Genomic DNA, 14,262 nt, shown 5'->3' with positions numbered 1-14,262 from the left:
GACCAGTGCTGGGGTGAAAAGCTTCACAGCTTCATAAAGCGTCATCTATTAGACCTATACGACCTAACCAATATAGACAGTGCAATAAAAAGACACAACTTCACATATCAGGAATAAAATAAAAAGTATGCTTGAACGGTCAGATACTAAGTTGCTGTAACTCTGCGTTTATCTCTCTACAATTTAAAAAAAAAAAAAAAAAAAAAAAAAATCGGGAATCCATTTCGGTCATCTCTGTCACTGCAGCGGATTGAGACAACGCAGTGACACACAGGCGAACATCTGCGATTCAAGTGCAGTAGTTGGCAACAAAGTAATTGTACGTTGAATAATAGGACGTATGCTCGTCAGTTTAAAGTGTGTGGCTCTGAAAAGAGCCGTTGTGTTTAGGTCTGATAGCCAGTTTATTTGGAGCTCGTGTACTTTGTCACAGCCTTGGTGCCCTCAGACACTGCATGCTTGGCCAGCTCACCGGGGAGGAGCAGGCGCACTGCGGTCTGGATCTCCCTGGAGGTGATGGTGGAGCGTTTGTTGTAATGGGCCAGGCGAGATGCCTCGGCTGCGATGCGCTCGAAGATGTCGTTGACAAACGAGTTCATGATGCTCATGGCCTTTGAGGAGATCCCGGTGTCGGGGTGGACCTGCTTCAGCACCTTGTACACGTAGATGGCGTAGCTCTCCTTCCTGGTCTTTCTCTTCTTCTTGCCGCCCTTGCCGGCGGTCTTGGTCACGGCTTTCTTGGAGCCCTTCTTGGGCGCCGACTTGGCAGGTTCAGGCATTTTCTCTCTTCAATACTCTACAGCAACGAATGAGCTCCGTGGCTGAGAGCAGCGCTTTTTATACAGGCTGTATGCTAATACCACTGCGCGGGCCCTCGGATCTCATTGGTGGAGCCGCACAGTGGGCCGGACGTTGTGTTGGAGGGAGTTTGTGAACTGTGCTGAAACAGGCGCGCATCTAACAAAGACAGTGGGCTGTGTGATTGTGTCCTCGTTTGCTGAGACAGTCATTTGTTCTAAATGAGCAGTAAATGTATTTCCAACTAAGCACATCGCTTTGGCTCTGCATAGTTTTAGTTAAGTTCAATGTCTCACTACTGCACACATGACACTGAACCATTCACTTTTTTATTATCTGGTGTTCATATGTTTTTTTAGCCGTTGATTTCCATTATTAAAATAGATATCGATGTAGTTCCTTTCTGTTTCCACAAGTTTACACTGCTTACACTGCTTTCCAGCAGGTCAACAGCGCAATCTGTTGACCTGCTGGAAACTCTTGCACAAAATGACTTTGTCTTTTAAAAGATGTAGGGAACCTCTGGCCTTTATTAATGATATCAGTTAAAAATACATTCATAAATGTGAAATCTATTCGCAGTTATTTTAATAACAACTGCATTATAAAAGTGTTGTAAATTCTTTAAGAGAAGAAAGGAAATCAAAGGCAGCACATGCCTTTGATTGTTGGAATATCCCAAGGGGCTATTGGGACGAGTACAACCAGTATGAATCATAAACGCCTCAGGCATGTCGATGAGCAGGTTGTTTAAGATGACAATCACACTAAGGAAGAGCTTTAAAAAGCTGAGCATAGCCAGTTGGTACGTGACAGTACACTGTTACTTCATGGCTGCAGAATGTCAGTGAAAAACAGCCAGCAGCACTAAATAGTTTATTTTTGACTCCACTTAGTGGATTCCTGCATTAATACTCTTGAACTGTAAACTGTAAAACATATCAGTGTCTTAAACACACATTAATAGTCTAATTATTCTTAAATATAATGATACTATTGTTTGTCTGGATACAACTTTGCTTTGATATTTCTGCAGTCTTTCATTTTGTCTTTAGATATTTTAATGAGTGAATGAAGTCAGACTGTAGATTGTCCTTCTTCTAGCTGTACTGACTGACCTTTGACCTCATGTGTTGATGACTCTTCACCTCTGTCTCCTCTCACAAGGAGAAGATGATCTGCAGGATCCTGCTGCTCATCATCCTCACCTCATGTGTCTCTGGTTAGTTTACAGCTTCACTTTATGAACTCCAAAGCTCAACAACAGATTTGTTCCAGTTTAAGAGTGAATGAGTGAGCAGTTTTACAGGCCTTACCCTATGATATAAGCAGAGGAGAGTGGATGGATGGATGGACAGCTGCTTGTGTCAGCAACAGTGTTGGTCAAGTTACTTGAAAAAAGTAATTAGTTACTGATTACTGATTACTTCTCAAAAAAAGTAATCCCGTTACTTTACTGATTACTTGTTTTCAAAAGTAATTAATTACTTAGTTACTTAGTTACTTTTAAAAAACATGATACACTACCTGAATGCTTGATAAAGCAATAGACCTTTTGGGCCAATGCTATTTTTTCTGCATAATCCATCATATAAAAGTGAATCAAATGGAAAAGTGTCTTTTTAAAAAATTGTTTATTACTTTTAATCTTAACTTTATAAACAGTGCATCAAACAAAAATTAAATTAAATTCAACAGTCTTTGACTTTAATAAATTTGTTTAACATTTGAACATATTTCTGCACATTACACCATATTTTAAGAAAATAAAGGCTTAAACTGTATTTCTGCATACTCCAGCATATAACATAAATTATTTTTGTGTATACACACATCTTTTCATATAAATAAAGCAAAAAATAAATAAATAAAATAAATAAAATTAACAAAAACATCTTTTAACAGTTGGTAAAGTGCAGAGAGGCATAATATTGAGATTACAAAAACAGAAAATGCTATTGCATGCTACATTCAGGCTGTTAATCCAGTCTCAGTTTGTGGCAACCCTGAAAAAGACCTATGTTTTATTGTTTTCTTTTGGACTGAAACAGTGGTTATATCGCATCAGCAGAAGCTTCTCAAACCTTCTATCAGACATTCTGTTCCTTTTTGGGGAAAGCACCAATCCACCTAAACTGAACAGCCGTTCCACTGGTGCACTGGATGGAGTTGGACTGTTGTATTTCATGTACATCTTTTTGAGATTTGGGAACTGATTCAGAATCTCAAGCTCATAGCCTGACCTTAAAAAGTCAGTTATTTCTTTTTCTGCTGAGAAGCTTTCTGTGGGCTGATTCTGAAATTCAAAAAAGTCCATTTCGGCTGGGCTGGCTGGGATTTGGGACACATTAGTGTTCTCAGTTGCAGGAGCAGCTTTACGACACTCTGTTATCAGGAGCTCCTTCACATACTCTCTCCTACGCTCATCTCTCAGCCAACGAAGTTTAAACTTGGGACAAGTGGCCGCTGCGAGAAGTCCTTCTTGGCTGTCCAGAACAGCATCAAAACGAGTCTTGATGGCCTGTAACATACAATATGATGCAACTAAGAATAAAATTATTTTACTGTATAATTACCTATTGTCAATATTTTGTGGGCTTTACAGCTCTAAACCATCTATATTTTCTATTATCAATACTGTATGAGATTTAATTTTGGCTGAGGCTTTTGTTGATATTATGATTAATATTCATGATTAATGATGATCAATGTCCCTGATATTTAACAAGGGGTGAATACTTGGTCTTTTATTCTATCATTTTAATAATTGTACCCACTGCTTAAAACAAAGTATAACATCCACCCACTGTGAATGGTATAATAAATTTAACAAATCCACCCAAAGCAATTAATAATAATCTTACCTTTACAATGACATCTGGAAGGCTGGCTGTCATTCTAGAGAGGTCATCTTTCAGGGCAAGGGTCTTTGACATCAGGCTTGTGAGTGTTGGCAGTAAAGCCCCGTAGGTGCACTCATCCCCTTGTAAGATGTCCAGAGCCACTGTCAGGGGCTTCATCACAGTACAGTACTCTTTCAAGAACTGGTACTCCCTTTCATTAAGGCACTTGATTCCCAGTTTTACACACAGGGGATTAAGTTCATTCAAGGGAATTGTGATGATTCTAGAAATGGCCTCATACAGGGAATTCCACCTTGTGGATGTCGGTACCATTAGTTTCCTCCGACTGACTTCCTCCACCTGTTCAGAGGCTAATGTTGATCGACTTGCTTTAGTCCAAAGAGCAGAACATTTTGCAATGCTACTCCTATATACAGCCTTGGTGTCTGCACAGGAATTTAGATGTTTGTCAACATCGCTTGTTGAAATCAAGTTAATTGTGTGCGATGCACATCTGTAGTGTGGAGGGAGGCTGAACTGTGCATCACCAGATGCAGCTGAAAGAGCTTCTATGACATCAGTAAAGGTCGGTTCCTCGTCATCACCTTCTTCATTTTCAGATTCAGACTCCAAATGACAGGGCTGACATACTCTGAATGCTTTGGCAAAATTGGATGCATTATCCGTTACAGTGGCAATAACTTTGCCTTGTAGTCCATATGATGAATGGATTTCTTCAATCTCTGCTCCAATTACATCATAGGTATGGCTGCCTCTAATTCTCTTGCATGCTAGAGCGGCCTTGTTGTGTTGTAATGTGGAATTAATCCAGTGAACTGTTACACCCATAAAACTTTTATTATTTACCGTCCAGATGTCAGCAGTGGTGGAAACAAACTCTGCCTCTTCGAGTGTAGCCTTCAAGTTAGAGTTCATTTTGTCATATTCTCTCTCAAGGTATCCTACAAATGACTTTCTCTGGGGCAGCTTGACACCACTTTTAGTTGGTATTTTTTCTACGATGCGTCGGAATGATTCAGAGTCAACAGTGGAAATCGGCAACATGTCCTCGACGATATAGGCAGCGACAAGCTTCTTCAGTTCAGCGGCACTAAGTCCTGTCGCTCTTACGTCTAGTTTAACCTGTTTAGCAGGAGTGGGTCCATCTGAGGTTTGCCCGGTGGAAGTAGATGTGGTAGCCACAGCGGTCACGTCAGTGAGGGGATCCTGGGGGTTTTCTGTCAATTTAACATTCTTGTGGCAGCGTGCTAGGTGCTTGCTCAGGTTGGAAGTGGAATTTTTCGACATAGAAAGAAGTTTTCTTCCGATGCAGAGTGTACAACGTACGCTTATGTTTTTGTCGCTTTTTAAAGAGTCAAATTCAAAATAATGTCGGTATTTCCAAGTATTAAATGCTGCACGATCGTACTCTATCCCTCGCTCCATGTTTTCTATTGTTGACACACGAGCTACCATAGCCGTCGCACTCGCTTGCGTCATTGTCATGAGACATTCTCGCAAAAAGTTCACGGTTTTAGTAACGCAGTAACGCAGCGTTCCTACGGGAAAGTAAAGGTAATCTAATTACCGTTTTTGCAATAGTAATCCCTTACATTACTCGTTACTTGAAAAAAGTAATCCGATTACAGTAACGCGTTACAAGTAACGCGTTACTGCCCATCTCTGGTCAGCAATGGAGAAAACTGTGTAAGTTCTTGGAGTTCTTTTATCTGCTTGTGAATGAGGAAGAAACTCAAAGAAATTTGTTTACATCGTGAAAGTGCTTCTCTTAAATCAAAAGCACTTCTCGCTTTATTACCTGTTGAACAGGTAGTAAAAAACAATTTAGAAGGAATGCGGCATGAACCAACGAGAAACTGATATAACAACAATACAGCAGCTTTCTTATCTACCCAGACATATCAGGACACAATGGTAAAGGATGCATTTCCTTGATTCATTTCCTTCATGAAAGCAGACAGAAGCTGAGAGGAGACAAACTCAGCACAATCAAAGTGTTAGATTTTCAGTGCTAAGAGGGAAACAGTCATTTCAGCTTGTGTTCAGTGCTATTCAAAGAGCTGCTGTTAAACCACAGAGTTAAAGTCAGCTCTAACATTTTATACACAGTATGCAGTGTTAGTGTGGAAACATGTTCACTAAACACTTCCTGATGTGGGACAGGTAGATACAGGCTGATTCTTTCACTTAGTGCCACTGAGTGAACAGATCATAATGGACTGGAAGATGACTGCCGTGCAAATATTCTCACACATACATTACTCAGATGAGGTTGCAAAGTTTATGATATGCATCTGGCAGGTAACACAGTGTCGATAGTCAGCGACGGGTTATGCGGGCAATTGAAATAAACTATCTGTGCAGGAAACAATGTTCTACTTTTCTGGAGATCCCAGATGCCTTCCGTGTTTCGAAGATGGAGCATACACTTACATGCATTACTTACATCACTGGGGCGACCGTGGCTCAGGGGGTTGGGAAGCGTATCTGTAACTGGAAGGTCGCCGGTTCGATCCCCGGGCTCTCTGTCCTGGTCGTTGTGTCCTTGGGCAAGACACTTTACCCTACTGGTGTTGGCCAGAGGGGCCGATGACGCGATATGGCAGCCTCGCTTCTGTCAGTCTGCCCCAGGGCAGCTGTGGCTACAACCGTGGTTGCCTCCACCAGTGAGTGAATGAATAGTGGCATTGTAAAGCGCTTTGGGTGCCTTGAAAAGCACTATATAAATCCAATCCGTTATTAAAATAGATATCGATGTAGTTCCTTTCTGTTTCCACAAGTTTACACTGCTTACACTGCTTTCCAGCAGGTCAACAGCGCAATCTGTTGACCTGCTGGAAACTCTTGCACAAAATGACTTTGTCTTTTAAAAGATGTAGGGAACCTCTGGCCTTTATTAATGATATCAGTTAAAAATACATTCATAAATGTGAAATCTATTCTCAGTTATTTTAGTAACAACTGCATTATAAAAGTGTTGTAAATTCTTTAAGAGAAGAAAGGAAATCAAAGGCAGCACATGCCTTTGATTGTTGGAATATCCCAAGGGGCTATTGGGACGAGTACAACCAGTATGAATCATAAACGCCTCAGGCATGTCGATGAGCAGGTTGTTTAAGATGACAATCACACTAAGGAAGAGCTTTAAAAAGCTGAGCATAGCCAGTTGGTACGTGACAGTACACTGTTACTTCATGGCTGCAGAATGTCAGTGAAAAACAGCCAGCAGCACTAAATAGTTTATTTTTGACTCCACTTAGTGGATTCCTGCATTAATACTCTTGAACTGTAAACTGTAAAACATATCAGTGTCTTAAACACACATTAATAGTGTAATTATTCTTAAATATAATGATACTATTGTTTGTCTGGATACAACTTTGCTTTGATATTTCTGCAGTCTTTCATTTTGTCTTTAGATATTTTAATGAGTGAATGAAGTCAGACTGTAGATTGTCCTTCTTCTAGCTGTACTGACTGACCTTTGACCTCATGTGTTGATGACTCTTCACCTCTGTCTCCTCTCACAAGGAGAAGATGATCTGCAGGATCCTGCTGCTCATCATCCTCACCTCATGTGTCTCTGGTTAGTTTACAGCTTCACTTTATGAACTCCAAAGCTCAACAACAGATTTGTTCCAGTTTAAGAGTGAATGAGTGAGCAGTTTTACAGGCCTTACCCTACGATATAAGCAGAGGAGAGTGGATGGATGGATGGACAGCTGCTTGTGTCAGCAATGGAGAAAACTGTGTAAGTTCTTGGAGTTCTTTTATCTGCTTGTGAATGAGGAAGAAACTCAAAGAAATTTGTTTACATCGTGAAAGTGCTTCTCTTAAATCAAAAGCACTTCTCGCTTTATTACCTGTTGAACAGGTAGTAAAAAACAATTTAGAAGGAATGCGGCATGAACCAACGAGAAACTGATATAACAACAATACAGCAGCTTTCTTATCTACCCAGACATATCAGGACACAATGGTGAAGGATGCATTCATGGATGTATGAAGAGGTTTTTAAACACTTATCTGTAAATGGATAATTTCAGTCAGACTGAACCCAACACTATTTTGCAGAACTCTTGGCTCTGGCTTTCAGCTGTCTTAAATTATGAGGCAATAAATCACACAGAAAGCTGAATTTTTCTCACGTGAGTCAACAATGTTGAATAACCTAAGTATAAAACAAGAAATAGAATCAGCTCCAAAACTCAACTCGAAGTATGTGAGACTGATTTTATTGTTTTGATCAAAGGGCGATTTACAGTTTTGTGTTTTAAACGTGTCTATTAAAATGTTGCATTTCTGTCATTGAATATGTGTATAAACCTTTTATAAACAATCTATTCACTGACTGTTGCCTAAAAGCTGGAGTTGAACAGTAACTTTTTAACTAACAGGTGACTCACACTGAAAACAGCAGTACATGACCCTGTAACCATGTGGTCCTAACTGTTGTGACACTAATGAAATCTACAATGAGTATCATTGTAATGACACATCTTCATTCCTAACTAGTTAAAATGTAAATTGATAATATAACAGCGAAAATTCAGATCCAGTTACAAATGAAGTATTAGGGACTAACGGATAAACCCTTTGAAAGTTCTCCACTATGACTGTGTGGCAGGATGAGGTGCTCAGGAATAATGAGGAAAAGAGCAAGGGACTAATGATGATGTTCCAAGCACACACCATGGTTCATAAATAATCACAGCACACATAAATACCCACCACCAGGGCCCCCTAATCACCTCCTCTTTAGGCCTTCCTCTGAATAAGACTAACAATTTTTATTCTGAATACTTTATTAAATTAAAAAAAAAAAACTTTTAAGTTCTGCAGATGGATCAAACAAGAAAACAAGTCAAAAAGCAACGAGGACACAACGAGGCAAAGCAACAGCCCACAGATTAAACGTAGGCCAGAGAAACAGCAGTGGCCATGCTACAAAGTCATCAGGCTCAGACCACCGATCAAACTGCATTGCCCAATTCCTCTCCCTGAGTCGAGTCCATACTGTTAAGGTACAAAAGTTCAATACTGCAAACTGAACAACACCCTGCAGGATGTTGCCAGTGTCATCAGTTCTGCTATATGAATGCTATAAGAGGGAACCGGAAATGTATGAATTTAATCTGAAAGCTTTGGATGACTTATTGAATAATTTTAACAGTTTGGGAAATGTTTTCTTCCATTTTAACGTAAGCTTCTAAGAGTTCAGGGAGGTGAGGTCCTCAGTCAGATTAAGCTAATGGGTGGAGCTTCTGATGAAGAAGCAGGAAGAGACTCAGAAGAAGAAGAAGTCGAGGTGACCACACTACTCAGACTGTGACTGTTTACATGTTTACATTTTCTTTTCTCTGCTTTTAAACTCAGTGTGATGAGCAGAGCTGCAGCAGCTGCTGTCAGTATGAGTGCAGCATAGAGGCCGATCCTTCCTCGACTCTCTGTCTGTGGGTTCATTGTTGGAGTTTGATGTTTGGGCTCATCAGCAGCTGCTGGAAGGACAGAAAATATTATTTTATCCTGAAAGTTCAATCAATTCATCAAAGTTTATTATCCTAAAGTTCAACTAAAATATGACACTCATTTTTAAAGTTCTACTCAATCAACTTACCAGTGACGCTGAGTTTACAATCTTGAAAGCTGCTGCCACTATTTGTCTTCACTTCACATCTGTACAGACCCGAGTCATCAGTCCTGAGTCCGGACAGTTGAAGTCTGATTCGTCCTTCTCTGAGGGCGTCTTTGTCACTCTGGACTCGTCCTGAAAACTTTGCATCCTGAGACTCTGACACCTCAACACCTTCATGAACCTGATACAGGACTGAGAGTTCTGGACGACTGCAGCGGATCTTCAGTGAAGTGATGAAGCTGTCAGGTTTGGTGGTGAACGTCCACTCCAGTGTGATGTTGTGGTTCTCCTCTGCCTGATAGGAGGTCTGTGTCACATTGACTACAAATGATCCTGTTGAGGAGACAGAGAGGGAAAGAGAGGAGCAGACACACTGAGAACTGGAACAAATCTGTTGTTGAGCTTTATTTGGAGTTCATAAAGTGAAGCTGTAAACTAACCAGAGACACATGAGGTGAGGATGATGAGCAGCAGGATCCTGCAGATCATCTTCTCCCTGTAAGAGGAGACAGAGGTGAAGAGTCATCAACACATGAGGTCAAAGGTCAGAAGCAGTGATGCAGTTACAGAGTTTGTCCACCAGGAGAAAAAAGTAGATTTTTATGTGTTCATGTTATAAATAAATGTGTGCGCTGAGTGAACAAATAAAAGCGGATTAAAACAAAATCATTTGACTTCTCTTGGTTTGATCTGATTTCTATATTTATAAGTCAGACTGGACAGATTCCAAAGTTGGACATTAACTTGGGTTAAGTTTCATGATTAGTTCTGGGCTCTAAGTTTTTTTTTTTATGCTGCTTCTCTGCTGAGTAAGCCGTTTATTGGGGATGCAGGGGTGGGCAACTCCAGGCTTTGGAGGCCGGCGTCCTGCAGGTTTTAGATCTCACTCTGGGTCAACACACCTAAATCACATGATTAGTTCGTTAGGCCTCTGGAGAAGTTCAGGACATGTGGAGGAGGTCATTTAGCCATTTAAATCAGATGGGTTGGATCAAGTACACATCTAAAACATGAGGCCTGGAGTTGTCCACCCCTGAGAGTGTAATTCATAAAATGTGCCTGTGTGAGTTCTTACATTACAGTGAAATCAGAAGTCACATCATCACGTGGTTAGCTTTGTAAAAAATGATGATCGATGGGTTAAAGAGAGAGAGAAGAAAAGGAGGAGATAAAGTACAGCAGCTGGTGTCTGCTCGTCTTCCCACTCACATTCTGCACACTCTAACAAACACATGACTGAGCTGAGCTGAGAGAACAGCAGTTCAGTGAGGGGAGGGGGGTTATGATGAAAGGTGAAGAGTTGTTTAACATATGCTAGCATTTACACTTCGAAGCTAACCGCAGATTATATTAAATATAAATTCTAAAACTGAATACATTTCATAGTGTTAACCATTTTAAGCCCAACAAGTCCACCAGCTTATCTTTACATTCCTACATGCTGCAGGGCCATTCACATGTTTTCTGTAATTGAAAAGTTTAATTATGTGTCCATTAACAAAATAAGTTATAAACTATATTTATATAAAACATGTGTATACTTAGTGCATTAGTTGTATTTTAACTATAAATAATTCATATTAGAAAATATAAAGCCTGCATATTTGTAAAGAAAAGGCTTTGACTTTGCCACTCCATCGGATGTCTTTAGTTCCGCCCCTGCTGTAGTAGTGCCATAAATTAGGTAAACAGAAATACTGAGCTGGACTTCAGTGGCTGAGGATCATGAGAAGATTAAAAGGACACGATAAAACCATAATGCATACACTCCACGGGTGAATGCGCCGGTGATGGTCCTTATAACAACTTATCATAGAGCAAACACTCCAAAACAAGATGCCCATACGGCACTCTGTGGCAACTGGAGCAAATCCTCAAAGGACGAGCAAAAACGGAGGCAGCAGTTTTCCTCCACTGGCTGGGCCGATACACTTAAACATTCACCGCTGAATGGAAGTTCTGCATGGCAGCCATCTAGTCATAGAAATAACAAAATAGCTTTAGCTCCTAGTTTTGTAATTTGCCGTTGGTGGCAAAATGGCGCAAATGCTGCTTAGCCCAGAATTGAAAGAAAGCTATATCCACCTGAAGGAATACAACTGCCCTCTGCACAACAGCTGGAAATAAGGAATCGGGCAGTCTGCAAACAGTGCCGCAAACAAGCCACTAAAACACTTACTAAACAAATTAAGTGGATAAAGGATGGCAAGCACACCTGTGACTTTGTAGAGTCGGATCAAAACCGCCTGGTTCATCCCAAAAATGCACTGACGCCCGATTCCCACGATCAGAAATGCTGAAGGAGCAATCAATGAGGAAATGAACCCCGCGTGTCCTTATACAACAGACGCAGAAAGAGAGAGCGATAGAAAGAGGGAAAAGTGGAACAAGGAGATAAACCTGTCTGACAGAAAATCACGCACCTGGGGGATGCACAGTAGTGATGTTCGATTCGTGAACGAATCGTTCAATACTCGAGAATCACTTTACTGACTCGTGAATCATGATTCACAAGCCCAACTGACTCACTGACTCATCCCTGTTGCTGTTAGCAAACTAATTCCATTAGTAGAAATATATGTAGCTTATAATTAAAATTGTGGGGGGGGAACAACAGCCAGTTTCGTAACAAAAGCATTTCTGCTCTGAACTGGAAGAAAAAACCCTGAGTAGAAGCTCACATCAAGAAAATAGCTCCTCGGTTCAGAGTAGCATCGCGCTGCTAACATGCTAACAACACATTTGAGCTACTCACCCCCTCCCTCCTGTGCTGAATCAAAGAGCGAGCGAACGAATCACTCACTCACCCCCTCCCTCCTGGCTCACAGCTTCTTCTTCTTCTTGGTTGGCCACCAATGTTAAGGCGCATTACCGCCCCCTGGCTCACAGCGCAGTGGACATTTAGATGAGAAAATATATATTTGACACACTTAAGGAAAATACTAATAAAATACAAATAAACAAAATAAATGTTTATTAAGCAATTTTGATAGGAAGTTGCTTAATTTTAGAAATGTTTTTGCTCTTTTTTTCTCTATAAAATAGTTGTTTTTTTTTAAATCATTCATCTTAGCAGTGGGATTCACATGAAAAGGGAAACAAATTAAGTTTGAGTGAAAATGTAAAATTTTTGCACTCTCTGGTCAACTGACTCAGTGAATCAAATGACTCAAAAACCGATTCACTTTGGTGAGTGACTCATTAACACCCGATTCAGTAAAAATAATCAAATTTACCATCACTAATGCACAGTACAGTAGTGCAATTCATCCTGATCGGTGATTGGTCAAAGTCTAGAGTGAAAGAGGAGGCCTGTGATTGGTGAAAAATGTGCAATGAAGAAGCCCTCTTTCATTTATTCAGTCTGTTGTCTGTTTTTTCTTAATCAGGTGATGTTTCCAGCTCCTTTATCCCACCGGACGCCTGGAATGCTGTCTGTGGTCTTCAGCATGATCACAATGTGTTATTTACGTATGTTGACTGGTTGACAATGACAGGACAGTAAGCATTATCAGTGCACATACAATAAAAGCATCTAGTTTTTATGCCAACATTGATGATGATTTTCCTTATAGCTCTTTTGAACCAAAACAGTTTGGAAAGTCTCCTGAAATCAACAGCAATTGAGAACGAATTGCTTTGTCTCCAACATGAAAAAAAAATGTTGACAGGCGAGGGTGCAGTTGTTGCAATGATAAAGCAGAACATCGCAGTTATCTGCAGCACAGTCACTGAAGACAGCGCTGAAAATCTAACACTTTCGTTCAGTTGAGTTTTCTCCTCTCAACCTCTGTTCACAAGCACGCTTCAGTCTTTCGCTTAAAACTCGATTCGGTCATTTATTAACATTTTTTTTCTTTTCCAGACTAAAAAAAAAGTTGTAGATGAATTGACTCTTTACTAGGTGTGACTCAAAGCCGTTCATCTTTTGGTTTAACCTGGTGTGTTTCTGATCAGTCATTCATTTCTAACAAGCAGCTTCTTCCGCATCCATTCTCACTTACTGTCGCAGCTGCAGACAATCCGTTCTGAATATAAGATCGTGTCTGTGACGGAGCAGGAAAAAGTGAGTTTATAGCGCCACCATCTGGACAGACAGGCTCATTTCAGCTCTAACTGTAGCTGAGTGTTGATGTTCAAACTGCAGCATTTCTGTGAGATTCTTTGAATGTTACTTTGTACATTTGGTGAAACTGTTGGTGCTGTGATGCTCCTCTGAAACACTCATAAGTCAGCATATTACTGTGATACAGTATGTGTGTTTTCTTTAACCCTTCATTGTTTGTTTGTTTTTTCACACACAGTAGGTGACAGAATTGAACATGGAGGATCAAATGTAGACACTGGAGTGCAGTTCAGTAATTTAAGTCACAGAAAGAGGACGTAAAAATCTCTCAAAGAAAAAGTGCTACAAATCCACTCTTCTAAGCTGATGTCTTTTTTTGTCACACCAGATGCAGCTCTCTGCATCATCTATTCAACATTCTTATACATATGACCACAACATGTTTGTGCGATAAAGGAGAAATCATTTCAGCTTATACTACTTCTATTTAAGAAAATAATCTTCTCTCTCATTATTATTATTATCTAGACCAATCTAGACTCTCCAGTCACTTGAACACTGGACCCTTAAGTGCAATTAAATAAATGTGATATAAATAATATATTAATATCTAATGAGAGAAAGGGAGAGACACACACTGGTGAGCGAGCTCCTTTCACTCATATCAGCAGAGAGAGAGAGAGCGGCACACTGAGCTGTGAACTCCTTAAAAGTCTCAATAAAAAAAACTCAAGGAGGAAGTAAACCTCAAGGAGTTTTTAGCTCAGAGTTCCTCTGTTTTGTAGTTTTTCTACTTTCAAAGGAAAATGTCATTTGCAGCATCAGGTGACGTCAACATATCTGTAACCTGCTGCTCTAATACTGCACCGCCATAAAGAAAATAGTTATTGTTAGAGAGT

At 40.2% G+C, this 14,262-nt stretch overlaps 2 protein-coding genes across 2 annotated transcripts; both read right to left on the bottom strand.

Annotated features, from left to right (window-relative positions):
- Positions 1-217: 217 nt before the first annotated feature.
- On the bottom strand, positions 218-825 carry LOC308401769 (histone H2B 1/2). The gene has a single exon (XM_080890163.1). It carries the CDS (start codon positions 777-779, stop codon positions 405-407), a length of 375 nt encoding a protein of 124 aa, XP_080746289.1. The 5' UTR covers positions 780-825; the 3' UTR covers positions 218-404.
- Positions 826-7,875: 7,050 nt separating this feature from the next.
- Positions 7,876-11,687, bottom strand: LOC308401488 (uncharacterized protein). The gene is made up of 4 exons (XM_080889706.1): positions 11,513-11,687; positions 9,738-9,793; positions 9,280-9,630; positions 7,876-9,160 (listed from the first exon to the last, which is right to left on the bottom strand). Exons 2-4 carry the CDS (start codon positions 9,784-9,786, stop codon positions 8,901-8,903), a joined length of 660 nt encoding a protein of 219 aa, XP_080745832.1. The 5' UTR covers positions 9,787-9,793; positions 11,513-11,687; the 3' UTR covers positions 7,876-8,900.
- Positions 11,688-14,262: the final 2,575 nt, after the last annotated feature.

Source organism: Rhamphochromis sp. 'chilingali' (genome assembly GCF_963969265.1).
Source record: "Rhamphochromis sp. 'chilingali' genome assembly, chromosome: 1".
Lineage (NCBI taxonomy): Eukaryota > Metazoa > Chordata > Actinopteri > Cichliformes > Cichlidae > Rhamphochromis > Rhamphochromis sp. 'chilingali'.
The sequence above is the reverse complement of the archived record's forward strand: the minus strand, read 5'-3'. Positions and strand labels throughout refer to the sequence as shown.